This window comes from Myiozetetes cayanensis, unplaced genomic scaffold (genome assembly GCF_022539395.1).
Source record: "Myiozetetes cayanensis isolate MyiCay16 unplaced genomic scaffold, myiCay2020 scf66, whole genome shotgun sequence".
Taxonomy (NCBI): domain Eukaryota; kingdom Metazoa; phylum Chordata; class Aves; order Passeriformes; family Tyrannidae; genus Myiozetetes; species Myiozetetes cayanensis.
In genome coordinates, this window is record NW_026087920.1 from 118,385 (window position 1) to 146,042 (window position 27,658).

At 60.4% G+C, this 27,658-nt stretch overlaps 2 protein-coding genes across 10 annotated transcripts in view; both read right to left on the bottom strand.

The window, feature by feature from the left end:
* Nucleotides 1–2,250: 2,250 nt before the first annotated feature.
* STAC3 (SH3 and cysteine rich domain 3) lies at nt 2,251–6,539 on the bottom strand. 2 transcript variants are annotated; one of them, XM_050337463.1, is made up of 12 exons: nt 6,506–6,539; nt 5,111–5,177; nt 4,485–4,743; nt 4,169–4,266; nt 3,887–3,962; nt 3,688–3,782; nt 3,512–3,578; nt 3,278–3,327; nt 3,064–3,158; nt 2,753–2,804; nt 2,449–2,586; nt 2,251–2,349 (listed from the first exon to the last, which is right to left on the bottom strand). In XM_050337463.1, exons 2-12 carry the CDS (start codon nt 5,174–5,176, stop codon nt 2,251–2,253), a joined length of 1,095 nt encoding a protein of 364 aa, XP_050193420.1. In that variant the 5' UTR covers nt 5,177; nt 6,506–6,539. The 2 variants fall into 2 exon arrangements, 1 of the variants encoding a protein (XP_050193420.1); XR_007631738.1 differs by lacking the exon at nt 6,506–6,539 and having other exon boundaries at nt 2,257–2,349; nt 3,534–3,578; nt 5,111–5,176.
* Nucleotides 6,540–7,015: 476 nt separating this feature from the next.
* R3HDM2 (R3H domain containing 2) overlaps nt 7,016–27,658 on the bottom strand; it is a 28,196-nt gene continuing 7,553 nt past the window's right edge. For 2 of the 8 annotated variants that reach the window (XM_050337457.1, XM_050337454.1), the window contains exons 2-24: nt 22,224–22,422; nt 21,951–21,992; nt 21,702–21,788; nt 21,316–21,442; nt 21,016–21,094; nt 20,245–20,304; nt 19,935–20,075; nt 19,487–19,595; nt 18,374–18,469; nt 17,408–17,439; nt 15,934–16,166; nt 13,818–13,981; nt 13,213–13,302; nt 12,387–12,629; nt 11,704–11,830; nt 11,052–11,287; nt 10,564–10,718; nt 10,062–10,162; nt 9,187–9,356; nt 8,897–9,041; nt 8,710–8,810; nt 8,545–8,629; nt 7,018–7,669 (exon numbers count right to left, since the gene is read on the bottom strand). In XM_050337457.1, the coding sequence (XP_050193414.1) occupies nt 7,320–7,669; nt 8,545–8,629; nt 8,710–8,810; nt 8,897–9,041; nt 9,187–9,356; nt 10,062–10,162; nt 10,564–10,718; nt 11,052–11,287; nt 11,704–11,830; nt 12,387–12,629; nt 13,213–13,302; nt 13,818–13,981; nt 15,934–16,166; nt 17,408–17,439; nt 18,374–18,469; nt 19,487–19,595; nt 19,935–20,075; nt 20,245–20,304; nt 21,016–21,094; nt 21,316–21,442; nt 21,702–21,788; nt 21,951–21,992; nt 22,224–22,391 (3,141 nt within the window). In that variant the 5' untranslated portion in view covers nt 22,392–22,422 and the 3' untranslated portion in view covers nt 7,018–7,319. Of the gene's footprint in view, nt 7,670–8,544; nt 8,630–8,709; nt 8,811–8,896; nt 9,042–9,186; nt 9,357–10,061; nt 10,163–10,563; nt 10,719–11,051; nt 11,288–11,703; nt 11,831–12,386; nt 12,630–13,212; nt 13,303–13,817; nt 13,982–15,933; nt 16,167–17,407; nt 17,440–18,373; nt 18,470–19,486; nt 19,596–19,934; nt 20,076–20,244; nt 20,305–21,015; nt 21,095–21,315; nt 21,443–21,701; nt 21,789–21,950; nt 21,993–22,223; nt 22,423–22,797; nt 22,954–23,083; nt 23,253–27,528; nt 27,586–27,658 lie in introns of those variants that run through there. The other 6 variants (XM_050337456.1, XM_050337455.1, XM_050337458.1 and 3 more) reach the window with 6 other exon arrangements.

Sequence of the window (27,658 nt, forward strand, 5' to 3'; positions counted from 1 at the left end):
CGAGCGCTGCATCTGCCGCTCCCTGCTCTCAGAGCGCCCCAGAAAGGGGGTGCAGGAGGGGCTGCTCCCACCCCCCTCCAGCGCGGAGCTGCTCCCTCGGGATGATGGATGGATCCGGCACAAGACCGGTGGGATTTCAATTAATTCCTGGGCCTTGCAGACTCCTGACCTTTCCTGGGATGCCGAGAGAAATGGAGGTGATTAATCTGGAGGTCAGGAGGGCTCCTCCAGCTGCATCCCTGTGTATTCCAAGGGGTGGGTTGGGGGGCACCCCCTCGACCTGAGGAGGAGCAGGGAGTCCCCCCACGACCCCCCCTCTCTGCAAACACCTAAGTCACAACCAGGCCGGAGGCACCGGGAGTGGGAAAACCACTGGAAAACAGGAAAACCCAAACCCTAAAGTGCTCAGCAGCCCTAATAGGGAGGGGGTGCAGAATCCCTTCCCAGCCAGGGGAGAGTGGAGGGGCTTCAGCTCTTAATTTCCTAATAACTGCTGATCAATCCAATTAGCTCCTGGCTGTAACGAAGAGCAACTGCTTGGCTGGGACCAGCTCTCCCTCCCCCATCCCGAAACACATCCCAAAATGCATCCCACCAGGAGCCGGCAAGGAGGGAGGCTGGCGGGGGGAAGGGAGGCTGATGGAAGGGGTTTCACCCAATTTTCCAGCTGACTCTAATTAAGTTGCTCTCTTCAGCTGTTAAATTAGCCGGAGCCCTCCCCCCTTCCCAGGGTGGTTTCCCCTCTTCCCCTCCCCACCGCCCAGATGCAGCAAATCAGCTGCTCCCTCCCCCCCTCCCGCAGGGCTCCACAAATAAATAAATAGACAATCCCGGGAAAATTAACCGTGTGAGGAGCCGCAAATGAGGTGGAAAATTTTAATGGTCCGGCATTTAAAGCTGTGTGACAGGAAGGGAAGGAGCGGGGGGAGGGAGGGGAGTGTCGGGTCAGTCCTGGGGTCTGCCCCTTCTCCCCCCTTGTCCCCCCCACCGCATTTCCATCATTCCCGCAGCAGCATCTCCCGGCTGGGGCGGGGGATGTTGGGAATACTGGAAATGCGGGGGACCCCCATTTGGGGGTCAAGCGCCTGCCCCTTACCCCTCTCCCCCCCCATTCCCCGGAGCCCCCGCAGCCCCCTCAGCAGCCCCAGTCCGGCCCCATGGCGGGGGGAAAGACCATGGAGACCCCTCCCGAGCCCCCCGGGGTGATCGAACCCCCCCCGGTACCGGGGGCTGTCCCACCGGCCGACCACAAGGGGCGCCGTCGCGCGCTCGTCTCATTTGCATATATTTGCATATATTTGCATATAGCGCGGCCGCGCGGCGGGACGGCAGCGCCCCCGCGTGGCGGAGCCGGGTAAGCCCGGCCCCGCCCACCCCTGCCGGTCCCGCCCACCCCCGGCCGCCAGTGCGTTGCCGTGGTTACCGCTGACGTCACGACACCGTGACGTCACGGGGCTCAGCCCCCGCTCCGAGGCCCGGGCACCTGTTCCTGCCCCCCCCAATCCCGCTCCAAGGTCTCGTCCTGTCCCCGGCACCGTCACCTGTCGCCTGCGGCCCCTTTTGGGGCCCCGTCGGGCCCCGCGCCAGTGCTCGGCCCCGGGGGAACGGACCGGGGGGGCTCCGGACCCGCCCCGTCCCCTCCCAGCGCCCGTGCCCGGCTGAGCCCCCGGTGGGGTCACCGACCCTCCCACAGTGACCAGTGACCCCCCCCCCATCCCCACTGGGGCCATCGACTCCCCCACAGTGACCAGTGACCCCCCTTCTACTGGGGCCACTGAACCCCACAGTGACCAGTGACGACCCCCACTGGGGTCACTGACACCCCCACAGTGACCCCCCAGCACCCCCAGTGCTCCCCCCCCCATTAAATTCACCGGAGAGTGGGGGGTGGGCACAGCCTGTATTGCCAAAACCCGGGTGGGTGACACACGTGGAGCAGCGGGGCAGGACCCCCCAATACCCTCCCCAGCATCCACCCCCTCCAAGCTGGGGGGCTCCACAGCGAGTCTGGGGGTGCCTCCTGCTCGCACTCAGTGTCTGAGGCACCAACACCCCCCAGAGGTACCTCCCACCCCTCCATCCCGGTCCTGGGGGGGACAGTCTCCTCCAGAGACCCCTTTGCTGCTGGGGCAGCAGAGATGGGGGTGCCTGTCCCCATCCCCATCCCTGCACCGCAGCCAGGGCCCCCCCATCCCATCCCGGGGTCCCTCCGTCCCCATCCCGGGGGTCTCCCACCCCCCAGAGCCCCCCTCAGATCTCCTCCAGGAAGTCCACGGGGAACAGCCCCACTTTGCGGCCGGTGAAGACTTTGACGTAACCGTTCACCTCCTCCCCCTTCTGCACCACGATCTGGGGGGGCGAGAGAGGGGCGGGTGAGACCCCCGGGACCCCTCCCCCGGAGCAGGGCTGAGCCCCCAGAGCAGGGGGCGAGGGGGGGTCCCGTCTCACCTGATCCTTCTTGAGCGTGATCTGCCCGATCTCCCGGTTGCCCACGAAGGAACGAGTCACCTTGTGCACCCGCTCGCCGGCCCGCACCCGGATGATGAAGTTGGGCGGGAAGAACCCGACTTTCTCACCGATCTTCCCCTGCAAGGAGCAAGTGAGTGGGGAGTGGAGGTGTGGGGGGTGGGGGGGCCTGTCCAGGGGTCCCAGATCCACCCCCCCACCCAGGGTGAGGGCTGGTAGGGGGGTACAGCAGGTTTGGGGGGCTGTGTTAAATTCCAGCTGGTCTCCCCTTTCCAGAGGGCCTTACCCGCCACCACTCCTCGTTGGAGTCATCGACCACCGTGATCTTCTCCCCGGGCCTGGAAGGGAAAGAAGTGCCCTGTGAGAGGGGTGGGAAGGGCCCCCCTGCCGTGGGAGACCCCAAGGAAAACTGCCCTTCCCACGGGATCGGCTCCTTGAACCCCATGCTCGGGGACAGTGAGGGATGAGCGCAGCCCACGCGCTCGGGGACAGGCAGGTCCCGTACGGAGCAGCTCAGCCTCGAGAAACCCATGGAATCACATGGAGCCAAACCTCAGGAGCCTTGGGAAAGAGCCCAGGACAGAGCTGGGAACTCACGGGAAGTCCAGGTCGTCCTTCTCCAGGGCTTTGAAGCGATAAAGGGCCACGAAATAGTGGGACTGCAGGAACGCCCCCGGCTGTGGCTTCTTGCTCTGGGGGGCACAACGAGGTTTGGGGTCCCAGAGGCTGCCAACGGCTGCAGGGATCCCAGCAGGGAGATCCCACAACCTCTGCCCACGGCTTTGGGGTGCAGGCTGAGGATGGGGGGTACCTTGTCATCTGTTGGGCTCTTCTCAGCCTTCTTGTCCCCTTCGGAGGCACCTGGGAATGGGAGAGGGGGTCACACCTCCCCGAGGGTATCGGGGACACAGTGAGAGCCCCAGGGTGAGGTGAGAGACCCCCTCTCTGCAGGGCAGACCCCACCCTGGTGGCCCCCCAAGCCCAGTCGGGGGCTCCCTCCCTGCCCCACGGGCTCAGCCCCCCGTCCCTCGGCCCCCGCGCTCACCGCCCTCGGCTTTGCTCCCCACCGGCTTCGTGGCCTCCGGCTCCTCGTCCATCATTGCAGCCAAGGGCTGGAAGGCGCAGAGAGCTCTCAGGGGGTGCAGAGTGAGGGGTGGGAGGGCAGGATGTTTCCAGCACCGCTCCCACAGGAATTCGGGGAGAGCCCGACCCCACACTCACGTTCTTCTTGTCGTCCTGCCCCTTCTTGCGCTCCTTGTTGGCCATGATGACGCCCGTCCGCAGCGTCTCGAACACGGGGTCGCTCCTGTTGTCCGCTGGGGGGCACAGGGACGGCGGGGGGTCGTGGGTGGGACACGAGAGGATGGGGTACCCCGGGGTGGGGGCTGGAGGGAGGGGACAGCCCGGCATGGGCACTTACAGAGCTGGTCCTTGACGCAGGCGTACTGCTGGTCGCTGTAGAGGGGGGAGCTGTACGCCCGGCGGAACCCGGGGGGCTGCGAGGAGATGGGGGGGGGGTCGGAGCATCAACCACCCCCCACACCCACGGGCCATCCCATCAGAGCTGGGGGGACACGGGGGGCCCAGAGAGGGCGAAGCCAGGGCCCCCCTCAGGGCCGGGAGGTGACAGGGGTGGTGGCACCTGGGTCCTGCCCGTGGGGGCTGAGGTGGCCCCGGGCTGGGCAGGGGGGGACACACTCACGATCTTGCCAAAGCAGCGCTGCATCTCCACGTAGGACTGGCAGTGGTGGTGGATGTTGGTTTTGCAGTTCTTGCACCTCAGGCCAAATTTGTTGTTGACTGGCAGTGGTGGGGGGGGGTGGAAAGGAGAGGGAATGTGACACTGCAGCTGTGGAACGTCTGGGACAGAGCCCTGGGCAGCCTCGGCCCCCAGGCCCTGCCCTGCCCCTGGCCGTGGCCCCCAACCCTCATCCTGGCTGTAGCCCCCAGCCCCAGCTCCAGCCCTGCCTGTAGCCCCCCCTGCCCTGCCCATGGCCCCCAGCCCCGTCAGGACTCACGGACGATCATTCGGGCACAAACATCACAGAACTTGGGTTTTTTGAAGTAATGATCTTTGAACTTGTGGGGTTTGTCATTGACAAGCTTCTCGGGCTCAGGAGGGGGCTCGGGCTCTTCCTCCTCTTCCTCCTCTTCCTCGTCCTCATAGATGTAGTAGATGGGCCCCCCCGAGGGGCTGACCAGCTCCCCGTTGGGCTGCGGCTCCGGCACCGGCTCCTCCTTGGGCTTCCGCTGGAAAAGTTGCTTCAGCTTCTGCAGCTGCTGGGGCAGGAGAGGATGGATGGTGTATGGCAGGAGGGCAGAGACCCCGTGCCCAGCTCCTCACCCCACTGCCCTGACCCAGAGACCCCTTCCCCAAGCAGAAGGAGACCCCAGGAACGCTGTGAGGATGGGAACCCTCCTCCCAACCCCATAAAGATTCCACAAAAGGGGAAACTGCATCTCCTGAGCACCTTGGGGACATGGGCATCCCAGAGAAGAGCCCAGCTGGGAAATGCCCACCCAGCACCAGGTGGATCTGGGGCCCACCAGGCACCCCCAGCCCTCCCAAGCCTCCTGGGACAGTGACAGGATGATGCTGAGAGAGGTGGCTTCCCCCTGTGGCACCCACTGGGCACCCACTTACCCGGCTCTTGGGTTTCCCACCTGAAGCAGGTGAAGCTGGTGGCTCTGGCACTTCCTTCTCAGTCATGCTGTGAGGGGAACAGAGAGACAAGGCCTTGTCTGGGGCTGGTCCTGCTGCAGGTGCCCGGCGGGGGCAGCCTCGTTGGGTGGGCCCTGCCTGCACTTCCCCAGCAGCGCCGAGTCCCACTGCCCATCCCACAGCCCCTGTCCTGGCAAGGACTGGTTCTGCCCTGGGGGTCACTCCCACCGCCCATCCTGCAGCCCCTGCCCCAGCGAGGGCTGGTCCTGGCCCGGGCAGCCCCAAGGCCAGGCTGGAGGAGGCCAGTGCCCAGCCCAGCCCCTGGCACGGCCACTGGCTCAGGACTGTGGTGCCAAGTGCTGTGAGCCAGCCCCTGGGCTACCTGCACGTGCCCACCTCTGCCTGGGCATCTCCATCTCACCATGCACCTGCAAACGGTGCCGCTCTCGGCCCCTCAGGACGAGCACACAGGTGACACCGAGGGGCATCACTCGGCCTTGGGCTGCCACCGGGGTAGGACCCGCTCTTGCATCCCCCAAACCATGCCCATGCCACCTTTGACGAACCCTCCATGCCGTCCTTCCACCCAGACTTTGCTATCTTTGGTGGCGCCCACCCCGAGCCCCCCCAGCCCTTGTGAAAATCGAGGAAGACCGCGGGGAAGCAGCGCTGGGACCGGGGAGCATTTGGGGTGAGGGGTAACACAGCAAGGGGGCACCCTGGGATCCTGCAGCAGCATGGGGTGCCCACGGGGGTCACGGCCACGGCGAGGGGGGTCACACAGGGGGACACACTTACCCTGTGCTGGGAGGCCTCGCCCTGCGCTGCAGAACCCCCCGAAGGGCGGCCGGTGCCGGGGCCCCGTCGGCCGCAGAGCCCCCAGGCCCCCGTGGCGGGTGGGGAGGGCGGCAGCCGCCACGGTCCCGTGGCCAGCGGAGTGACAGGGCAGGGGGGACGACAGCTGAGCGCTGCCGGGGGCTGACGCCGGGAAATTGGAGCCCCAGCGCGCGCCGGGCGGGAGCGGGCGGAGGAGCCACCGGCTATTTGCGTTGGTGGGTTGCTGGGCGTGCCAGGGGCCCCCCCAGCCTGGCATGGGACAGCGCAGGGACCGGGCACGGCGAGGGCTCTGTGCTCCAGCCTTGGGGCCTCCTTCGCTCGTGGGTTTGAGAAGCTGAGCCCGGGCGGGGGGCCCGGGGCAGAGTGGCAGCAGAGGGTCTCTTGTGGGGCACCCCTGGCACCAAAGGCTGCCTGTGGTGGGGGACAGGGCCCTGGACGGGCATCCTGGGGTCCCCTCGGTCCCTGCCCAGCTGTGGGTGGCAGCGAGGTGGGAGCTGGTTCAAGTCTGGAGTTGGAGCCCCCCTTCCCAGTTTCTCTTACCTGCCTTGGGAGCATCCCACTGCTGCTGGAGGCTCCGGCTGTGCCACCAAGGCTGTGCCAGCCCAAATCCTGTCCCCACTGCACCTGTGCCAGCTCCAGGTGCTGCTCCTCAGTCACCAGGAGTGTGTTGCTTCCCGGCAGGGGCCACAGCTGGGGACACTCCATGCCCTCACTCCTGCCCTGGCACAGCTGGACGGGGCTGGCAGCTGAGAGAAGAGGCTGTGAACATCTGTCAGGGGTCCAGCCCCAGGCCGAGCACTCCACTCCCAGCCTGGGCTCCCACCTTGGCACACCACAAGCTCGCAGCCCTCAGACATGCCAACACAGGGGCAGGACCGGGCAGGACACATCCCCTGCCAGTGCCCCTTCCACTGTCCCCTCACCCCGCCGAGGCAGCCCAGAGCCCCCAGCCCTTGGCACTGGCAGAGAACGGGCAAGTTACGTTCAAGTGATGGACAATTTTCTTTTTTTTTTTATTTAAAAACAACCCCCCCCAAATAAAATAAAACCAAAAATACCCCCTCCCCCCCCAAATAATAATCCGATTAAATAAAATGTGCAGTGAACATACCAATCAACACCTGTATGTGCGGTCCAACACAGTGCTTAAACAAAACCAGAGACACAGGGGAGGGGGGTGGGCACGGGCGTCACTCCAAAAATAATAATAATTAAAAAAAAAAAACCCAAAAAAAAAAAATCAACTTCTTGTCTCTTAATTATGTTCATATAAATATATCAAGGAAGGAGGGCAAGAGGAAGGGAGGGCAGGAGGAGAAGAGGCCCAGGGGGGTGCCCAGTGCCCGCAGGAGCCCTACTGGGAGCTGGCCCGCTCCAGCACCCGCAGGTCGTAGTTCTTTTTGGCCACGCGCAGCTTGAAGCGGCTGAGGGAGTTGTTGAGGCGGAGGGAGGCGTTCTGGGCAGCCAGCGGGCTGGGGAACACGGCCACGATGGTGTATAAGGCAGCGAGGTCACCGTGCCTGCCGTTCTCTGGAGTCCCGCTGTTGTCCCCGCCGCCGCCGCCTCCGTCCCCGCGGCGCCCCTGAGTCTCTTTGAGCCACTGGATTTTGGCACCGGCCATGGCGAGCTGGGTGAAGAGCTTGTCGGCCTCGGTCCGTGTGATGCCCTCGGGCAGGTCCGTCACCTCCAGCACCCGGCCCAGCACTGTGGGGAAGGAAGACGAGTCACCCGTCTGTTCCCGGTGCCCCCGGAGCCGCTGCCGGGCTCCCACCGGCTCTGGGCTGGAGCACCCACCTCTCCTTGGCCCAGCAATGCTGCGCTGTGCCACGCTGCCCACAGGTATTTCTCTAAGCCAGTCACTTCCCCCAGACTGCCCCTACCTGCTCCCATCCCGATCCCTTCCCGTGCACACAACCTGCTGCAGAAGGAGATGGGTATTGCCCAGCGACACCACGTCCTTCTGGTGTCCTTTGGATGGCCTTGGCTGGGCAGTTCTGGCTCTCCCAGGGGCTCTGCCCTGTTTTCCCACCCCAAACCTCAGGGGCCAGGACTGGGAGCCAGCCCTGTGCTCCCACCCTGACCCTGGGAGGGAGAACGGCTGCATCCACAGCGACACGTGGACGTGCCCTGCCCGGTGGTCCCCAAATCCCTCTGCAGCTCCTGCCCCAGTCCCTGCCTGGTGGTCCCCAAGCCCCTCTGCAGCTCCTGGCTCCAGCCCTGGCTCCAGGTTTAGCAGAGCTGCTGAAGGGATTCTTTGCTAATATTAACGTGGCACAGCCAGGCCATGCCAGGCGGCTCTTAAAGGGCCCCCTGCGACCAGCTGCTGATGGTGACATGGAGGTGACATGGGGGACAAGCCTGAGGCCTCCAGAGGGTCAGTGAGGGCTGCTCCGTTCAGGCTGTGGGTCCCTCCTTCCCCAAGGACCTTGTGGAGACCCCCTGGGTGAGGGACAGGCAGGAACCACTCCCCAAAACCAACACAGGGTTCTGTGGGATGCCGGCGTGGGCATCTGGAGTCTCCAAACCCCGTGTGTGTGGCCGTCAGAGGGCAAAGGGAACTGCTCCAGGGGGTCACTTGCCTACGTCACTCGTCCCCAGGTCGGTGGACGCTGACTTGAGGGCCTGTCTCTTGCTCCGGTTGCCGTGCTTCATTCCAGTCTGCCCCTTGAAGAGTGAAAAGGGCACCGTGTCACCTCGGGGGACACGGTGGCCTCGCAGGGAGGGGACGTGTGGCCCGGCTGTACCTGGTGTGCCGTGTAGCCGGGCTGGTTGTGGAGCAGTGGTGGGGGACAGAGGGACAGGTTGTACTGCAGCGGTTGGCCCAGCAGCGAGTACCGCCCGTCACCTGCGCGAGGAGCGACGTTTGTGGGGGCCCCGGGAACCGCCGGGGAATTCCCGGCCCTGGGCTGTCCCCACACACCTCCCCCTTACCTTGTGCCGGGCCCATGGGCCGGGGGAACTGTGTGAGGACAGGGAGGGGGCTCAGCCCCGTGCACACACTGTTGAGGTTGGTGACGGGCGACGGCGTCGGGGACTGGGTGGGGGACGTGATGGGGCTGTTCAGCTGAGTGCTGGCCTGGGGGAGGGACAGTGTCAGACACCCCCAGCGCTTGTGACCGCTCCCACACCCGCGGGGTGACCCCCCGGCCATCGCCCAGCCCACCCCGGCAGCCCCAGGGGCTGAGCTGCCTCCTCCCCGCCCCTCCCAGTCCGCCCAGTACCTGAGCACTGGTGTCGGGGTTGTAGAGGTCTCCTGGCTTCTGCCCCCGCTGCTCCAGGCTGTAGTACTTACAGTGGCTCCACTGCACCACGGGGGGGTTCTGGGGGGCCTGGGCACCGTTGGGGACGTTCAGCTGCATCACCACCACACCGGGGCCTGACGGGGACACCCCTGGGGACAGACACAGGCACGTCTGGTCCGGGCTCTGCTGCTGGGGGCACCTGCCTGTCCCTGCCACTGCATGCCCTTCCCTGTGATCCCGCTCTGGACTCTTCTCCTCTGCCCTTCCTGCCTTCCCCAGGCTGGAAAAGCCCCACCAGGATCTGCTGGGGATCCCTCTCCCATATTCCATCTTACATCAGGGAGGGAGGATGTTTAATCCAGGAGAAACGGGAGCAGGGGGCACAAGCTGATGGATGGCAGCTCAGTGGCTGCTCTGAGCGTCGCTGCAGGACTCTGGGCACAGAGCTCCAGCATCCCAGCCCAGATCCTGCAGCTCACCAGGCCCAGAGCTCCACAATCCCAATCCAGCTCCTGCACCAGCTCACAAGGCCTCACCTCGATCCCAGTGGCTGGGACAGGGAGCAGGAATCCTGAGGCTCCTCATCCCCAATTCTCCCTGCTCTCACCAATCCACAGCCCACCCAGCTCCCTCTGCCACTCCCACCCCGCTGCCCACCATGGCAGAGAGATGCCAGGCACAGGCCAGTGCCACCCTGGAGCCACATCCTGACCATTCTCAGTGGGATTCCCAAACAGGAGCCCCCTGGCACAGAAGCTGCCACACTTGGCTGCCAAGGGGCAGCTCTGCCGCCCGTGATCCAAAAGCTGATCCCACCTGGAGCCGGTGCCAGCCCTGCCCGTGGCCCCTCGTACCTGAATACTGCTGCTGCATCTGGGGGGGGCTGCAGGGGGCCGGGGACTGCGGCAGCTGGTACTGCTCGGAGCTGGGAGGCTGCAGGAACCCCACGGACGGGCTGAGGAGCAGAGAGGGATCGGGTGAGGACGGGCATGGGGAGAGAAAACCCCAGGAGTGTCTGCAGGGAACTCCCAGCTCCCTCTGTGCAGGATGGCTGGACACACAGCAGCCTCTGGAGAGGGCTGGGCACACAGGAGCCTGGCATGCTGGTGGCCAGGAAGCCCTGGATAGGGGAGGAGCAGCTCCTGAGGTGCTCAACCACCTCCAGCTGCAGGAGCGCTCCCCCCTCTCAGCAGGGCATGGAATCATCCAGTGGAATCATGGAATCCCCTGACTGGAAGGGACCCATGAGGAACATCAAGGCTGTCTCCTGGCCCTGACAGGACAACCCCAAAAGGCCCTCTGTGGGCAGCAGCACCCCCTTCTCCCCAGGGCAGGCCGGAGGTGCAGCAGCTTTACCTGGTGCCGTTCTGCTGGGCAGTGGGGATGACGCTGTAGTAGATGGGGACCCCCCCAGCCTGGAGCCCCCCCTGCACAGACTGACTGGCTGGCACGAGCACTGGCTGCTGGAAGGGCTGCTGGACCACGCTCTGGGACTCACTGGCCATGGGAACCTGGGCAGGGAGGAAAGCAGCAGGTTCCAGGTCACATGGAGCAGGGAGAGCTGGCCCAAGGAGACACCAGCAAGGGGAGGAGATTCCAGGTGGTGTTTTCCTGCCCAGAGCAACCTTGGCCAGGCAGGGGCAGCCCCTCCCAAAAGCTCTTCTCCCAGTCCTCCTGTTCCAGACGTGTCCCACAGATTCCCACAGGGATGTGCCCTCCCCCAGGTGCTCTCCAAGTGGGTAATCCCCACCTTTGGCTCCCACCCTCAGGCACGGGAATGGGGCACACCCTGCCCACTGGGGTCCCCTCCCAGCCCCCCACGCTGGAGAGCAGCAGGTGCCCACCTGGTACGAAGGCAGTGGCGTGTACTGGACCATCAGGCCTTGCATCTGGCTCCCCATCCCACTCCTCTGGCTGCTGAGGAGCCCGGGGGGCTGTGCCTGCTGCACCCCCATCACGCTCTGCATCTGGCCCCCCATGTTGTTCCTCTGGCTGTTGAGGAGCCCGGGGGGCTGCGCCTGCTGCACCCCCATCACACCTTGGTATGTTTGCTGCTGGTTGGACATCATTGGCTGTAAACCTGCCAGAACAGGGTTTCAATGGAGCAGCTTCCCAGCTGGAGGTGGGAAACAGCCCCAGACTTGGGATATAGGGGCTCAAATCCTGATCTGCCCCCACCTCCTGCTAAAGAGTGGGGAATGGGCCTCCCTAGGGCAGATGTAAAAACACCTGAGGGAAGTTCCTGGCATTAAACCCCCTCAGTGGGACTTAAATCCAACTCATCCCTGCTCCAACAAGCTGGGAGGAAAGGGAGGGGAAGGATTCAACAGCCTCTACAGGCCAGGATCCAAATTTCCAGCCGAGAGACAGGTCCTGCAAAGAGTGGGAGACGGGGAAGAGCAACCTGGGCCCAGACAGGGCATGGGGGATCCCTAAGGCCAACAAAAGCAGCAGAGAAGGGAAAGCTGCCCCCCTCCCCCCTTTCCAGCCCCTTACCTGGCTGCTGGGACTGCTGGGGGAGCTGCTGTGGGCGCTGGGAGCTGTAGGCCACTGGGTGACTGAGGGGTCGGTATTGCTGGCTGGAGTTCGGGTACTGCCCGGGGGGGTAGTAAGAAACCTGAATCTACCAAGGGCAAGAAAACACAGCGGTGAGAACACAGCAGGGAGGGGCTCCAAGAAAGCTGGTCCCCCAGGACCAGTTTTCTCTCTCACCTGGCCTGGCTTCTGCCGAAGGGAACCACCCAGGGCTTTGGCTCTGGCCAGCTGGTGGCTCCGTGGGGAACCGCAGCCCCTTCCCGGGCCCCCAGCCTCCTCATCCAAGCCTTTCCCAGCACAGTAGTGCAAGAGCACAGTAGGCACAACTCTCCTCACAGCTCAGGGGACAATCCTAGAGGTCCTAAAGCCCTGCAGGACCCCAAAGAGAGCTTAGAGGTGTCAGCCCTGAGTCCGGCCACTGTCCCTCCCCCACCACTGAGAGCTAGGAGCAGGCCAGAGGGTCCCCAGGTAGGAGCCTCGTGGGCTCAGAGGGGGCTGGGATCATCCTGTGCTAGTGAGGGAGCGTGAGACCGCGGAGCCTGGACCCCTGAGGATGGATCCATCACCAACCAGCAGCAGCAAAAGAGGGACCCCACTCCCAAGCAGCCCCTGCCAGCCCTGGGGACGTCCCCTCGTGTCCTTACTTGCTGGGGAGGCTGAATGTAGCCCTGGGGCTGCAGCACCTGCTGAGTGGGGGCCGTGTGCCCCGAGGCGGAGTAGCTGGAGGTGGGGATGGGCTGCCCAGGGGTTGCCATGATGAATCCTGTCTGCTGAGGGTGCTGGGAGATGAGGGATGACTGGAACATCGCCGAGGAAGGATCCGGGGCTTCCGTCGAGCCCTGTCGGCTGAGGCTGATCTGCCCGAAGGGGCTGCTGAGCTCGTCGGCCTGGGGGGAGAGAAGGGGAAGGATGGAGGAGCACAGACAGCACGTGGCACAAGAGCACGTAGCACACAGCTCTGCTGGTGAGTGCAGACCCCTCCTCCCTGTTCTGTGAGGAGCTCCCCCAGCCACAGACCCAGAGCAGGACAGGGGGACATGCGACCCGCTGGGGGGCCTAATGCTGCGTGGGCACTCAGTGACACCTGGGGTCCCACACAGGCAGGGGTGACCCCAGCCCGCAGGCCACGTCCCATGGGGCACACCATTCCCAAAAGATCCCGGTGGAGACAGCACAGGGGCTGGCAGAGCCCACGGGGCAGCCACAGCTCCCAAACCCCAGCATTGGGCACAAGCATCGCCTCCTGGGGAGCTCTGGGCTCGGAGTTTGCTTTTCCCAGGCTCTTTGCAAGACTGCCACTCCAGGACTGGTGGTGCCACAGCCTCGGGAATGCCACTGCAGCACAGAGCTCCGTGAATCCCAACCCCACGGGGTCAGTGCCCGGGACATACCTGATCAGCACAAGCTCACACAACACAAACACAGCACAGAGCACAACAGACAGTGCAGAAGAGGAACTGGGGTTTATACCAGGTTGTACTGCTGGGGTGGAGAGACTGGCAAGAGGACTTGGGGGCAGGAGCTTGGAGAGTACGGAACGGGCTGCAGCGCCGGGACCGGCTACGACCAGCGGAGGAGAGAGATCCAGGGAAAAGGAGGGACAGGGGAAGGAAGGAAGGAAGGAAGGAAGGAAGGATGAGGAGGAAGGAGAGAAAGAAGGAACAACAAGGTTAGTCAAGTGAGCCAACTGCAAACACACAGAGGGGCACTGCAGGGGTTGGGAAGCACGGAGACCATTCCGGGGCAGGATCCATCCCTGTCAGACACGGCCCAGCCGGAGGATCTGCAGGGCCTGGGAGGGGTGGCCTGTCCCAAAGCACCCAAAGATTACAGACCCTTACTCAGGGGCTGCTGGCCTGAGCCCATCAGAAGGGGCTGGGAAGCTGGGATATCCCATGGAATCATTCAGGCACGGCACAGGGCACAGCCCCCAACCTTTCTGCTGCTCTGCCACGAGCACAGAGGGACCGCGAGTGTGGGGACCCCCAACACCCCACGGGTGGGCCCAGAGCCCCCTGGGTGTGCTCTGGCCCTGCTCCCCCCTCCCTGAGCCCGGGTCCCGGGCGGTGACTCACCTGGGACATCATGGGGTTGCTCATGGCCGGCGGCTGCTGGGTTGGGGGGGGGATCCCGGGGGGCTGCGGGGGCGGCGGCTGCGGGGCCGTGCAGGGCAGGAGGCCACGGCTGGGCTGCGAGGACGGGGACTGGCTGCACCCCTCAGGGGCTCCTAGCACCAAACCTGCAACAGGGACAGGCACGGGAGGTCGGCACCCGGGAGACAAAGGCTGGGTGGGATCCTGTCACCACCGGAGCAGGCAGAGGGCTGAGGCACTGCTTTGCCTCTGCTCACAGCAAAGCAAGGGGCTGACACTCCCGGGGATTGTATCCCCCTCCTCTCCACGTCCAGAGCACACACTGACCCTCCAAGGCTGATCCCGGGATCTCCTCCCCTGCCCCACGCAGGGAAGAGGAATCTGGCTGGATTTGGAGGCTCTCCACCCCCAAACCAGGCAGGGATCCCAAAATCAGACCCCCCTCCTCTGAGGAAAAGGATGGGAAGGGGCAAGCTGAAAGCAATCCCTTCCCATGGCAGGAAAAGCTGGGAAGGAGCGAGATGCACATTGCTGGCACCCAGCTGGGAAGGGTCTCCTCAGTATTCCAGTCTCACTTCCAGAAATAAAAGGGTTGTGAAACTATTGCTCCATGCCCAGTAGCTGCTGTTTAACCAATTCTGCCTCTGATCTCCCACACTTCCACAGCTGATCTCCAGGGATTCTGCTGAGGAGCTCTGTCAGCAGCCTCTTGCTGCAAAGGAGGGAATATTCCACTGACAGTTGCCCAGGGGCTGGATGCTGTGATGGGAAAAGAGCCCCCAGGTCCCAGGCACTTCCAATCCCATGGAATAAACATAAGGACATGGAGGAAGGTGGGTTTGGTGGTTTTGTTCCCTGAAGTGATAATTCCTTTGCCTATTTTTTTTTCCTTTCTCCCAGGATGTTTCTAATCATTTGCCCTTATTTAAAGCCTGGAAAGCAACTGGCTCCTGTTCCCAGGGGAGACCTGGAGGGAAAATCACAGGAAGAGCCAAAAAGCAGCTCCTCTCTCACTCTGCTCTGCACACGTTGGGACAGATCTTCAAGTAAGAGCTCCCAGCACTCCATGAATCAGTCCTGGAGGTGGCTGGAACACCCAGAGTGAGCAGAGCCCTGGCATGATGGGAACAGGATCGTAGGAGACGCTGTGGGCACCTCCAAACTGGGACATGAAGGTGTGGTTCCAAGGGCTGGGTGCTGGGACACGGTCTGGGAGCCTCTTAAATCCCTTTTTGTTTGAAAGGACTCTCGTAGAGCAGTTATTACCCACAATCTGCCTCTCCCCTCCAGGAAAATGCCAGTTCCTAAGGATTTGGGACCTGCTGCTGAGCAGTGGGAATGGAGGGCAGTGGGACAATGCTGGATTCTGCTCACTGACACCAGTCAGCAGCTACCCCAGCTGTCACCAGACTAAAATGGGAGCCAAACCTGTGCTGTCCCTTCCACAAACACCCTGCATGAGCAGCAGGTTGAAAAGGGTACTGGGACAGACAAGGAAGGAGCAGCAGAGAGACTTGGGATCCTAATTCCCTTTGGCTCCCAAACCCTTGCACTATCCCCAGCAGCTCTGGAGCTCAGGCCCAGCTCCAGCTGCTGTCTGCTCCCAGGATTCAGTGAATCACTCTGAGAACACCGTGGGCAGATCCCAATTATCAGAGTCTTTGTCTGACAGTTGTGTCTGATGAGACTAATCGGTGACACCTTTCCCTGCCCTCCTCCTTGGAAAGCTAAGGCACAGTGCCAGGAGGTTCACCCTGAGCATCCTCAGGGCTGGGAGGGATTTGGGGAGCAGAAGGGAATGGCAACACAACTTGGGGCACAGCAGGGGAGAGAAAACCACGATAACTGGGAGTCTGAGTTGCAGGGGCTGGGATCAAACACTGTCCCTCATCCCAGGTGACTGATGAAGGGATGGGAGAGGTGATGGTGACAAAGCAGGTGATCAAACCATGCCCAGGCACCGAGATCCTGGTGCCAGCCACGTCCTGGTTCCACACGCAGAGCACCACAAGCCCCAGCTCCCCAGCCCTGTTCCTGCGTGCCAGGAGCCCCCGGGCAGCTGTGCAGGGACCTGCCTGGAGAAGCAGCAGCTCTGTACCTGCCCGGGCCGTCCTGCTGGCAGCGCTGCCCTTGCTGCTCCCGACGCTGTCCCCCCGGGTCAGGATGGAGATGCCGCTGAAGCTGCTGGCCTTGGTGACGGGCGGCCGCAGGGCGCGGATGGAGCCGTCCGAGTCGGTGCTGCTCCAGGGCCGCGGCTCCAGCGCCTTCATCTCGCTCTCCGTGCTGCTCTGGCGGCTGCCCGAGGCCCTGCCCAGCCCCTCCCGGGCGCCCCTGCGGAGAGCACGAGTCACAGGGGGCTCTGGGGAAGGGGTAGGGGGGTGGGGACACCCAGAGCAGGGGGGTGGGGACACCCAGAGAGCCCGGCAGCAGCTCCACACAGTTGTGGAGGGGAAAAGAGAAGGCCTGGAAGGAACTCCTGAGGTGATGTCCTGGGCTGCTGGGAGCATGTGAGAGCCCAGAATCCATCCCTTGGAGAAGCAGTGCAATGGTTATATCCCTGAAGAGCTCACAATGGTCCCGAGGCCCAGGAATCCTCCCTGTGCCATCCAGGGGAACCCCAAAGGCAGGTTCACCCAGCTCCTCAGGGCCTGGGCACCACAAGCAGGGAAGCTCCTGGCACAGCCCTGGCTGAGCTCAGCTCCCAGGGCTGCAGCCACATCAGCAATGGGGCTTTTGCCACGTTCTGGGGGAGTTTTACTCCAACCCCACAGACTGAGAACTGTCCCCTCTGCCCTGTGCTGAGGACACTGGGTTTTCCAGGACAGCCTGAGGAGAGGGACAAAGCTGCTCCTGACCCATCAGATCCTCCTGTCCTGTCCCACACAGAGCTGCCTCGTGTCCAGAGCTTTGGCTGGGAAGGCAGAGCACAGCAGGGGGGAGACTCTCTCCCTTTTCATGCCCTTCTTTATCCTCACCCCTGGGCAGCTCTGGCAGCGGGGTCAGTGCCATGTGACTCACCAGCCTGACTCCAGCCCTTTCATCCAGGGCAAAACTGCTTCATAAGAACACGCTGCTCAAACGTGTTCCCAGTGCCCTCAGCGGCTCCTCTGGCTGAGAGGGAGCCTGAGACACTTCACTGCCACCATTTAGTCATCCAGCCTTGATAATCCAGGATTAGGGGCAGCCCTGCCTGATCCTGATGCTGATCCTGGCACTGTAAGGGCAGGGATTTCCTACCCTTTTGGGAAACAAGAGGTGAAAACTGCTGGAATTCCTCCCTGCCATTCCCACCCTCCTTTATAACTGATGAACCAGCCAAAAAAGGACTCAGAATTGATGTTGCAAAGAAAACACCTTCAGTAACTGCACGAGCAGCCACTGATGGGGGGTGGGGGGGCTGATCCAGCAGGACACGGGGCAAAACAAACCACACAGAGGTACCTAAAAATCTGCCTCTGTGTGGGAGAGCTACAAGCAAAGCCTTCTGTGGAGAGTCTGCCAGTGAACAGCAGGGACAAGCAGCACCTCAGAGCCGTGCAGGGCTCTGCAGACACACCCAGGGCAGCACTCACCTGCTGTCCGTGAGGTATCCGTTCTGGCCAGACTGGCAGCACGACCACGGAGGTGGGAAGGGAAGGAAAGAAAAGGGAGACTTAGTGGCTCTGAAAGAACAACCCCAGGTGATTTCAAAAGGGTGGGGCTGGGGCACGGTGTGTGTGGTGCTGAGCCTCCTGCTCCCTGTGGATCTCCATCCAGGCCCTCGGGAACCTTCCCTGACGGCTGCGCCCCAAGATCTCAAATCTGAGTCCTCAGCTCCCTCCTCCGCTGCTCTGAGGCAGCTCTGGGGGTACCTTCCTCCACGTGCCAACCCAGGCAGTGGGCTCACAGCCAGCCCAGCCTGATCCCTGCCGGGCATCCCTGCCTCTGGACGGCAGAGCCAAAGCTGGCTCAGCCCAGGACACTGAGCAGCAGTCAGGACATCCCACTCTGTGCTGTGCTACAGCCCCTGCCCCAAGCCAGGACTACAGGTCTGGGTGGCTTTGGGCCTGTGCAGGTTAAGACAAATCCCTGACCACCCCTGGCTGGAGAATGAGCAGGCACTGAGCCCAGGAAAGGCCCAGATTTCCCCTGGAAAGGCAGAGCCCTGCACTGCTGGGTCAGGAGGTGGAAGCTGCAGCACTGGGGAGATGCAGCTGCTGCTCCTTTTCAGTTCAGCAACTGGTTTTCTGGTCATCCCAGAAGTGCCACTGCATAAACTTGTAATCTTTCTGGCAGCAAGGAGCAGAACTGCCTCCTCTGTCACCTCTGCTGCTCCCTGACATTTTAGGGAAGGTGCAGACTGGGGGGTGTGGGTGTGGCTCCTCTACCCAGACATCTCAGACACCTTTGTTGGGAGCTGGAATTCAACAGCAGATCCCAAAACCACTGGGAAATTGGTAGGAAAGGCAACAAGGAGATCTGACCTCTCAGCATGCTCAAGGCCACCTTCTGCCCCAAAGCTCCGGGAGGTTCCTGGCAGGTGAGTGATCCAAACTTACCTCTCGTGCAAAAATCCGCTCCCTGACCCGCTGATATTCCTCCTCTCGCTCTTCTATGGATTTGCTCCTTCTCCCATCCTGCAAGGGGAGTCTGATCTGAAGGGACAAACACAGCTCAGGGGTCAGCAGTTGCCAGCAGGAGCAGGGGGAGCAGTCAGCTGCTGGGAATTTCGGGCAGGATGTGGATTGTGGAGCGTGTGTGGTGCCTGGATGCAGCCTCTGCCCTCGGACCCTGCTGTGTCTAGGGATGAACATCCCACAGGCGTCCAGGGATGGTCATTCCCGGACATCCAGCCACCTCCTGCCTCGAGCACAGCCACCCTGCCTGAACTCTGCCTGATCCTGAGGTCTGGAGTATCACCCACAGCCTGTTCCCAGGGAGAAAAGCTGAAGGCCATTCCCTGGAGCACGTGCCAACATTCCTGCTCCCTCAGGGATCGTGCGCTCCGTGGGCAGCTGCAACCCCGAGTGGCACCACAGGGAAACCACGAACTGGGATTGACTGCAACGAGCAGCTCCTGACCCTGACTTAAACTCAGCAACAGGTCCCAAAACACAGGACAGCCCTGGGCTGATGGGACTGGGTTTGGATGGGATTTGGGGAAGGAATTCCTCCCTGGGAGGGTGGGGAGGCCCTGGCACAGGGTGCCCACAGAAGCTGTGGTTGCCCCATCCCTGGAAGTGCCCAAGGCCAGGTTGGACGAGGCTTGGAGACACCTGGGCTGGTGGAAGGTGTCCCTGCCCATGGCAGGGGGTGGCACTGGATGGGCTTTAAGGGTTTTTAAAGGAAAGGTGGGGAGAGACACTTGGCAACACTCAGCTGAGGGCATTTCCAGGGAAAGCTTGGCAAAAGGCTTCACCTTAAAGCCTGGCCCAGCCCCCTGATGATTTCAGGGTATGGAGAAGCTCCCCCAAAGAACCCACACCAATTCTTCATCCTTTTCCATGGTGTTTGGAAGTTTTTGTATTGAGGTGCTGCTGCCTGGGTGGGGTGGGAGCTCCTATCAAATGTGACTGGAGGAAACCCAAGAGAATCTGGGAGTTGTTCTCATCTTAGACAGGTCACATCTGACTTTCCCAAGGGCTGCAGACGCCCCATGGCCCCCCCCTCACCTGGTTATCATCCCGATCCATGCTGGTGTCATCCCGTTTCAGGATGAACCTCTGTGGGAACTCGGCATTCTTCTCGTCTTTGATGTGCTCGGAGAACCTCTGCTCGGGGCTGCAGGAAAACCAGCCCTTGTTAGGAGGGGAAAGAAGGGGCACAGACCATGCAGAGGGGTTGGCTGTGTGAAATCCCGGCTCTGGATGATGGCAATGAGAGCTCCTGCCCTTCTCTGGGAACTGTGGAGGGGCAGGGAGGGCTGGAAGGGAAGGATTCTTCCCTGTTCATTCATTCCATGACCCGATTCTCCTAGAGAGGGGCCTGCCCTTCTCATGAGGCAAAGAAAGTGGGGTGTGGGACCCATCCTGCTCTGGAGCATTCCTGGGCTGTAGGGAAGGGAAAGGAGAAGGGAAAGGGAGAAGGGAAGAGGGAAAGGGCAGGCTCCCTCCCCCTTACATTCGTGTGTTACTGGTCTTGTTGATGATGACGGCCTTCCCAGTCTGATCCACGTTGTGGTCCATCCCAAAATAGGCAGCAACCCGGTGCAGCAGCATCCTGTGGTACGAGGTCATCTGGGGGAACTTCTTGAACTGATTGCTGGGAAGAGGCAGGGAAAGGGTTACACTTCCAAGCAGTGCCATGTCAGGATGCACAAGAGAACGGGGCTCCCCACCAGGACACATTCCCTTCTCCCCTGGGAGCCCAAATTCCTCAGCTCCACCTTACAAACCCCCGTTTGCTCGGCACGAGCTCCACGGCCACTTACTTGTTATCACTGATAAATTCCAGGATCTCCTGTTCCAATTTGAGCAGCATCATTCTATCCCTGTCAAGAAAAGAGAAAGGAAAAGGCCACTTTAAAGGCAGTGGAGCAGCTTTCCCAGCTCCCAACCCCTCTCCTGCCACAGAGAAAGTCACAAACAGGAGGACCAAGTGACACCCCCACCCTGGCCTCACCCATCCCCAGGGGAACAGGCTCAAACACTCCGTGGTTTTCAAACATTCTAAATCAATCACCAGATTTTTTCAGTTTAAGGTTGTTTTGCTGACAGTGCTTGGCTTTGGAAAGCCTCAGTCCCTGCTCTGCTGGAAGCTCTGCTGGTGGTGACTCCAGCTTTGCTATTCCCATGCCAGCCTTTCCCTTGATTCCATGGATTATTGCCACAGCAGCTCCTTTGCAGGTTGATATTTGACAATCACTTGTAGAACGGGGCTTAACACAATCAGGACTCCTTCCTTGCATTCAAACAAGTTTTGTTTTTCCTTCTCTCTCTTTCCATCACACAAAATTCCATGTTTGGAATGAAACAGGGTACTAATTACCATTGTGCTTTTAATTTCTACACTGCCCCAGGTCTGGTAATGCTCTTGGAATTCCAAGAAGGAAAACACAAAGACACTTGCAGGCACTGTCTGGAGGTGCTGCAATCCCCCAGGATATGGGAACACCCATGGACAGGGACACACAACCCCCCCAGGTGTGGAATCATCCCCTCCATCACCCCCTCAGGGAGTTGTTTTACTGCCCAGGACCTACCGTGGGTTTTTTTTCAGTGTATTTACTAAAAATTCATGCAAATCTATTCCAGTGGAGTCTGTATATTCCTGGCTGGAATCTGAAACAACAACAGCAGCAGCAGAACAAATCAACAAAGCACTGCAACAGCAGAGAGGGAAGGGAAGGAGAAGGGAAGGGAGAAGGAAAAGGAGGGGAGGGAAGGGCTGTGTCTCTGTGCCTTTATGAGCACAAGGATGATGTTCCCACATTTCCCAATCTGTCCCAGCAGCACCTGCCCCATCCAAACCAGCACCTCCCCAGTTCAAACCAGCACCTGACCTCGAGAGAGCATCTTCCTTGGTGTTTTCTCTTTATTCTTGTCTTTTTCTTCTTTCTCCACCCCATCTTTCGTGGATTTTTCTTCTTCCTTGTCAGAGGGGCAGCTCACGTGCAGCTGGATGATGTCCTGGAACAGAACAAAGCAGGCTGGAGTCCCTCAGACATTCCCTGAGCCTTGGCTAGTGGCTGGAGGTGCTGGTGGCTGAGAGAAGCACCAGGGGAAGGTTCTCAGATCACAATCCATACGAAAACTCTCTGTGAGAGCAGACAGAGCTGTCTCTCCCCACCCTCCTCCGAGGCACTGGCCCCAGGCACAACATCAATTCCAGCAAGATGTGGATTTTCTGGGCTTCCACACTCCCAAATTTGTCTCATTCTGGGCCTACCTGGGACTCCAGCAGCCCATCCACAAAGGGGCCCGAGGACTCTTCACACACAGCCAAACTCCTGACCAGCTTAAGCTTTGAATTAGACTGGAGAAGGAAAAGAAAGAGGGTGGTTAAGACACCTCAGGCAAAACACCCTTGAGCTCCTGCAGCTGCATTCCCAGGCCACTCGTGCAGCCATTCCCAATTAAACTGCTCAGTAACAGAATACACAGCCAAAGAAGATCAGGATGTCAGCAGAGCTCCTACCTTGGCTCTTTTCCTGGCGTGCCCGTGACTCGACGTTCGCCTCTGTGGAGAAAGGAAAGGGAAGGGGAGAAGCTTAACCTGGGAGTTTCAGCACAAGTGTCCCCAGGGAATATTTCAATTATTCCACTCTGGGTAGGGCAGATCCAGCTAAAGAGGCAGGGAGCAGGCTGGGAAGGCTGCACAGTGTGGTGTCCCTGTGGAAAAGCCTCGTGTCCCTCTGGGAAGGGACAGGAAGCAGCAGGTGAGGGCCCAGTTCTCCTTGTCCGCACTCACCTGAGATTCCTGGCGCACGTTGACCTCCTCCCCCCCATCCTTCTCCACCTCCTCCTTGCTTGGTGACTTGGATACATATTTGGTTTTGTTCACAGATTCCTCGACCACCTTTTTTTCCGATTCCTTCATAATTTCCAGGGACTCCTGTGCCGTGTTGCTGTTGGACATCTTCGGAGCCCTCCGACGCAGCGATGGGCACCTGCAGGAGAGGGCACAGGGAGGGAGTCAGGGGGTGGAGGGAGCTTCTCCCTGGAGAAACTCTTGCACATCCAGGTTGGAACCCACCTCGTGGGCAGACCCTGAACCAAGCAGTCGTTTGAAGCCCCCCCCTCATCCCTTAGTGCAGCCCCGGTTCGAGGGCTAAAGCAGCACCACAACATGTGGGAAACATCCCATGAAATCCATGGGAGAAGGGAAAGCATCCGTCCTCCAGCTGCAAGGGCCTGGCCTCATCCCAGCAGGCTGAGGTGTTCCCAGGGATGCTGCACAGGGTGAGGAGTCCCACCCGAGGGAATCCCGCTGTGCTCAGCGCTCCGGCAGGAATTGGGTCAGGAAGGGAAAAGGGAGCACTTGCCTGACGTGCCTGCTTTGTGGGAGCCTGGATTATGCAGGGGGTGAAGGTGGTGAACTCTGCCTCTCCCCTCCCCAAAATACTCCACACTGTAGGAACCTGCCCTAGCCTTGTGCCCAGGCTGGGGGCCTAAACAGTCCAGGAGGATCTGGAGCAGATCTGGGGAAGGGAAGGAGGAGGTGGCACCGGATCTGCACACACGACACTCAAACAGAGGAGCAGGTTTTGTACAGCTCACTCCCTTTGCACCACCCACCCTCTAACAAGCTTTTCCCCCCAAGCCAAGCACCTCAGCCAAATTTCAGAAGGATAACGGGATCTTCTCCCATCCTGCTGCAATGTAACTCCAGCACCACGCCGGGAATATCGTCAGATTTTTCCCAGAAATGACAACTCAGAGCCACGGAATTGACATTTATCAGCTGCCCCCTCCTGCTGCAGCTTCCGTCCCCACCAGGCAGCCTCCAGGATATTTCCCTGCATGCAAAACTCAGGGGAGATGTGTGCTCTGCTGCTTTCCAGAGGAGGATTCCTTGCGGGATGAATGAATCAGCCCCGCTCCCTCGGGCAGCCGTGGGCCGGGGCGAGGGGGTGGCAAACACGAGCGCCAGTGACAGACAGAGGCTTGCAGAGGGTGGGGAGGTTCAGAGGACTCGGGAAGGGGGGTGGGTGGGACCGAGCTGGGCCTTGGGAGAGGAAAAAAACGACACGGATGCGACGTCAGGGAAGCCACAAAATCTGTGTCAGGGAAGAGAACGACGCGAAGGTGGGAGAGGGTGGAAGGGAGAAGGTGGGTGAGGTGCTGTTGAGCTGAGGGCTGGCAAAGCAACTGGGCCAGCCATGGCACACTGGGGGCGCTGGCCCAGGGCCAGGGAGCCTGGACACATTCATATCCTCCCCTTCACTCCAAAATGGGAACGTGGAATTCCACCTCTGCTGCCTTTTTGCCACCCGCAGTTTGCAGCTGCCAAGCCCTGGGAATGCAGCAGCAGCTCCTGGCTGGGCAGGGAATAAAGGCAAGAGAGAGTCCCACATTCCCAGCCTGGAGGGACCCAACAGCAAATCTGGGAAAGGCAGGAAGCTCCTGCTAAAAAAAAACTCCATTCCTGGCCTTGTTTCTCAGGGAACAGACCCGCTCCTGAGCTAAATGAGGGTGCAAAGGAGACATATGGCTGTCGGGTGGGCTGCCCACCCACGGCACCCGTGGGGCAGGATGGGGGGGTCTGAGGTGGGGATGGAGGGGTCTGAGGCTGCCAGAGCTCAAGGAGTGCTTGGCCAGTGCTCTCAGGGACAGGGTGGGATTGCTGGGGTGTCTGTGCAGCACCATGAACTGGACTCCATGATCCTTGTGGGTCCCTTCCCACTCAGGCTATTCATGGTTCCACGTGTGAGTGGGCTTCACCTTCCCAGCCCCTGCCCAAGCCAAGGCCACCAGAACAGTGTCCACACTACAGCCTTCCCACCCCAGTCCTGACTCCCTCCCCTCCATTTCCCTTGGATATGAAACAGGTCTGGTTGGGCTCTCCCAGACTCACTCCAAAGGACATTCAACAGGCCATGTCCCCACGACGGGGGCTGGACGGGGTGGCCCTTGTGGTCCCTCCCAGCCCCAATTTCTCCATGATGTTCCCAGCACCCCAGCGCTGCCCCGTCCCGGTGTGGGGGTCTGGGGGCAGCAGCACCCACCCCCCACCCGCACCCCCCTCCCGCTGGGTACCAGTGATGCTCTGGCAAGCAATTCGCTCATTGGCTGCCCGGCAGCCAATGGGGGGCCGAGCTCCATGGCAACGGGCCCTGTCGCCAGGAGCAACAGGGCGGGGGTGACTCAGGCACCCCCCCCAGCGCGGCAGAGGCTGCGGAAAAGGCTTTGCACAGGAACAAGTGGAGGCGGTGGGGTGGGGAGGGGGCTGCCGCTCCAGGCACGAAGCCCCTCGGGCTCTGCCGGTGCCTCTCGGGGCCCGGGGATCATCCCAGAGGCTCCTCCTCGGCCGGGGAACGGAGGCTGGGACAGTCCCGGCCGCGCCCCAGGAGCACCCGCCACGTGCAGCGAGAGGCTGAGATGGAAGGATTTGTTAACGCAACCAAAGCTCCCGAAACATCTCCCTCTCCTGGGCTCCACTCACTGCAGCAGCACGGCTGCCTGGAGCAGCCCCAGTATCCCGGGAAAAGTCTGCAGGCTCGGCTGGAATTCCAACAGGTAAAGAGACTTTGGAGCTCACTTCCCTTCCCTCCTGTTGGAGAAAGCAGCTCCCAGTCAGAGGGTGAGAAACCCCCAAAACCAGCAACACTCATAAGCTCCAGCTTCACTGCCAGCCCTCCCCAGTTCTCTCCATTGCTGGAGAAGGATTTAATTCCTCTCTGCCTTTACACTTCCCACAAAACCCAGCAAAATTCCCAACAGGAGGCCGGACGTCTTTGCCCTCACAGAGTCCCAGTGCTTAGTCATGGCTTTAAGGCTTAATCTCCACCCCCACATGACATCAAATTCTGAAACTGTGATGCAGATGGAAGGGTTTGGCTCCAGGTGAAAAGGGGGGAAATAACCTTATATAAACAAGGGGACAGGAAATGCAGGTGAGAGAGTCTGAGGGAATTCTGTGGAGCACCAGCAGGTTCTGCTGGGGGAACATCTCCAAGCACGAGACGATTCCAGGGGGAATAAAACACTTGGATGTTTTGTTACCTCCCTCCATAGAGGTGAGGACTGAACTCAGGAGAGTGTCAACCTGCTCTTCCTGTACTCCAGGAGTGTGACACAGCCAGTGCCAGGGCTGTCAAAATGTGACACCCAGGAATCAAATACAAAGGTGTATAAACACATGCCAGGAGTTAAATGGTCCTCAGGACCACTTCTCTAAGGAAGCTGGGATCAAACAAAGGGACATTATTAGTTTGATGTTAAAAAGAAAGGAAACAGCAGTGCTGCTGTTCCTTTCCTTTGATTTTTGGGAGCTGCAGGGATCCAAGCAAGGACCCTCTCACCACTTCTTCACAAAATCTGAGGGAGGAAAAAAACCCCTATAACCAACAGCAAACAAACCCCAAACCAACAGAGTTAAAAAGTGAAGGATCACAGGAACCACCCAGAACACAGTCCTGGAGAAGGAAGGGCTCACGCTCAGCCCCGAGGCAGCACTGTGGGCTTGTGGACAGTTCCTGAGGGTGCCTGGGCAGAACCGTGGGAGAACGGGAAGAAATCCAGGCCGAGGATCCCCGCCAGAGCTCCCTGCTCCATTTCACACCACTTCTGCCTTCCCCACCACGAGCTATTCCTGTACCCATCCAAGGACCAGGGAACTGCTCCGGTGACGTCAAAGCAGTTTCCCAGCAACAATTAATGAGGGCTGTCCACCACAGGGGTTTCCTGAAAAGCGAGCAAGGAATTATCCACCTACTTTCCACAGTGTCAGGATGCAATAGGACAGCATGGAGCAGGGATTCCTGTTAACCCTTCCGTGGCCCAGAGAGAAACCCTGGCACGGCTCCACCGACACACTCCTTTCAGAGAGCCCCAAGCAGAACTCCTCCATTCATAAGGAAACATCTCATCAGGCTGGAGGCACCTGCCCACAGAGGTGACAACCAGGCTCAGGAAAATATGGGAAACAGCTCTTCCCTTGCTGGCACCTGCTCCCGAGCCGAGCCTGCGCCAGGGCAGGAGCACCGGCACCGAAAGGCTGGATGAGGGAACGAGGTCTTCCCTCACCTTCCCGAGCCCACCTGCCCGGCAAAGCACACCCCCAGACCTCACCAAACACCCCAAAAGCACCCCAGCTCCCAGCAAACCTCCCTGGGAGGAAGGCACAAGGCAGGGTTGTTATCTGCATCCCCCCTTCTGCTCTCCCCACGCTGGCAGAGGGCAGGGAGACCCCCATCACTGAGGGGCACACAGCAGAGACCGGCACTTCTCCAGGTGGGATCCAGACATGGATTTCAACATTGAAAAAAGGGGAAAATTATGATTAAAAGGAAAAAAAAAAAAAAGAAAAATCAACTTTATCTGCTGACTGCCAGTGGAGAAAGTTGGGATGGAGCGAGATGGGGGAGCCTGAGGAGCAGGTAGGGAGATCCTGGGATCCTGCAGTAGGATAACCCTGCCTCAATCCCAGGAAAATCTGCTCCCAGCACTGAAGCTGGAATGAAGGGAGCATCTTTTCTCGGATTTTAGGCAAAACTGGATGATGGACACGTGTGAGGAGGAGGAAAAGTCAATCCAACCTCCCGGTTCCACTAAACCCAACTCAGTGAGAGGTTTAAAATAATTTAAACCCGGTTTAATGTATATGTGAACACAAGCACCGTCCTACAGAACACCAAATTGCATAAGCCAACCCTAAAACGTCACATGGCACACAGCCAGCTCAGTAGCCAACATTCCTCATCAAGTAGCCAGCTCCAAACCAGTAAATTCCATTAAAATGTAAGCCAGCAGAAATGCTAGGAAGGTTCTGTCTTTGCAAAACAAGAGCAACTGCCCAGGAAGAAGCTGCAGGCAGCCTGAGCACAAGGAGAATCCATGAGGCTGTCAGGGGAACTCCTTAATGACATGGCAGAGCGCAGGATGCCGGCCGGGGATTCCCTCTCTCCGGGAGTGCATCCCCAGAGCACAAAAGGAGGAAGAGGAGAGCTCCTCTCACGCTCCCAACCCTGACTGGGATCCCAGAGCCACACAGTCCCTTAGCCCAGCTCCATTTTAAATGAACCCCCTCCAGCAGCAGAAATCCTGGCACTTACCGACCGGAGAGGAACAGTGTCAGGTCCCCATTCCCGAAATATTCGCCCGCATTTCCACTGCATTTTGCGCCGGGAAGGGGAAAAGAAAAGTCTCGGATCAATCTTTCTCAAGCCCCCAATAATTAAAGCC

Excerpts from the sequence above, each read along its gene's own strand:
- STAC3 (XM_050337463.1), bottom strand. The coding sequence starts at position 5,176 with ATGACTGAGAAGGAAGTGCCAGAGCCACCAGCTTCACCTGCTTCAGGT. Across the intron at positions 3,159-3,277 it reads AGAGCCCAACAGATGACAAG|AGCAAGAAGCCACAGCCGGG; the intron begins GTACCCCCCATC and ends TGTGCCCCCCAG. Across the intron at positions 2,587-2,752 it reads CCAACGAGGAGTGGTGGCGG|GGGAAGATCGGTGAGAAAGT; the intron begins GTAAGGCCCTCT and ends TGCTCCTTGCAG.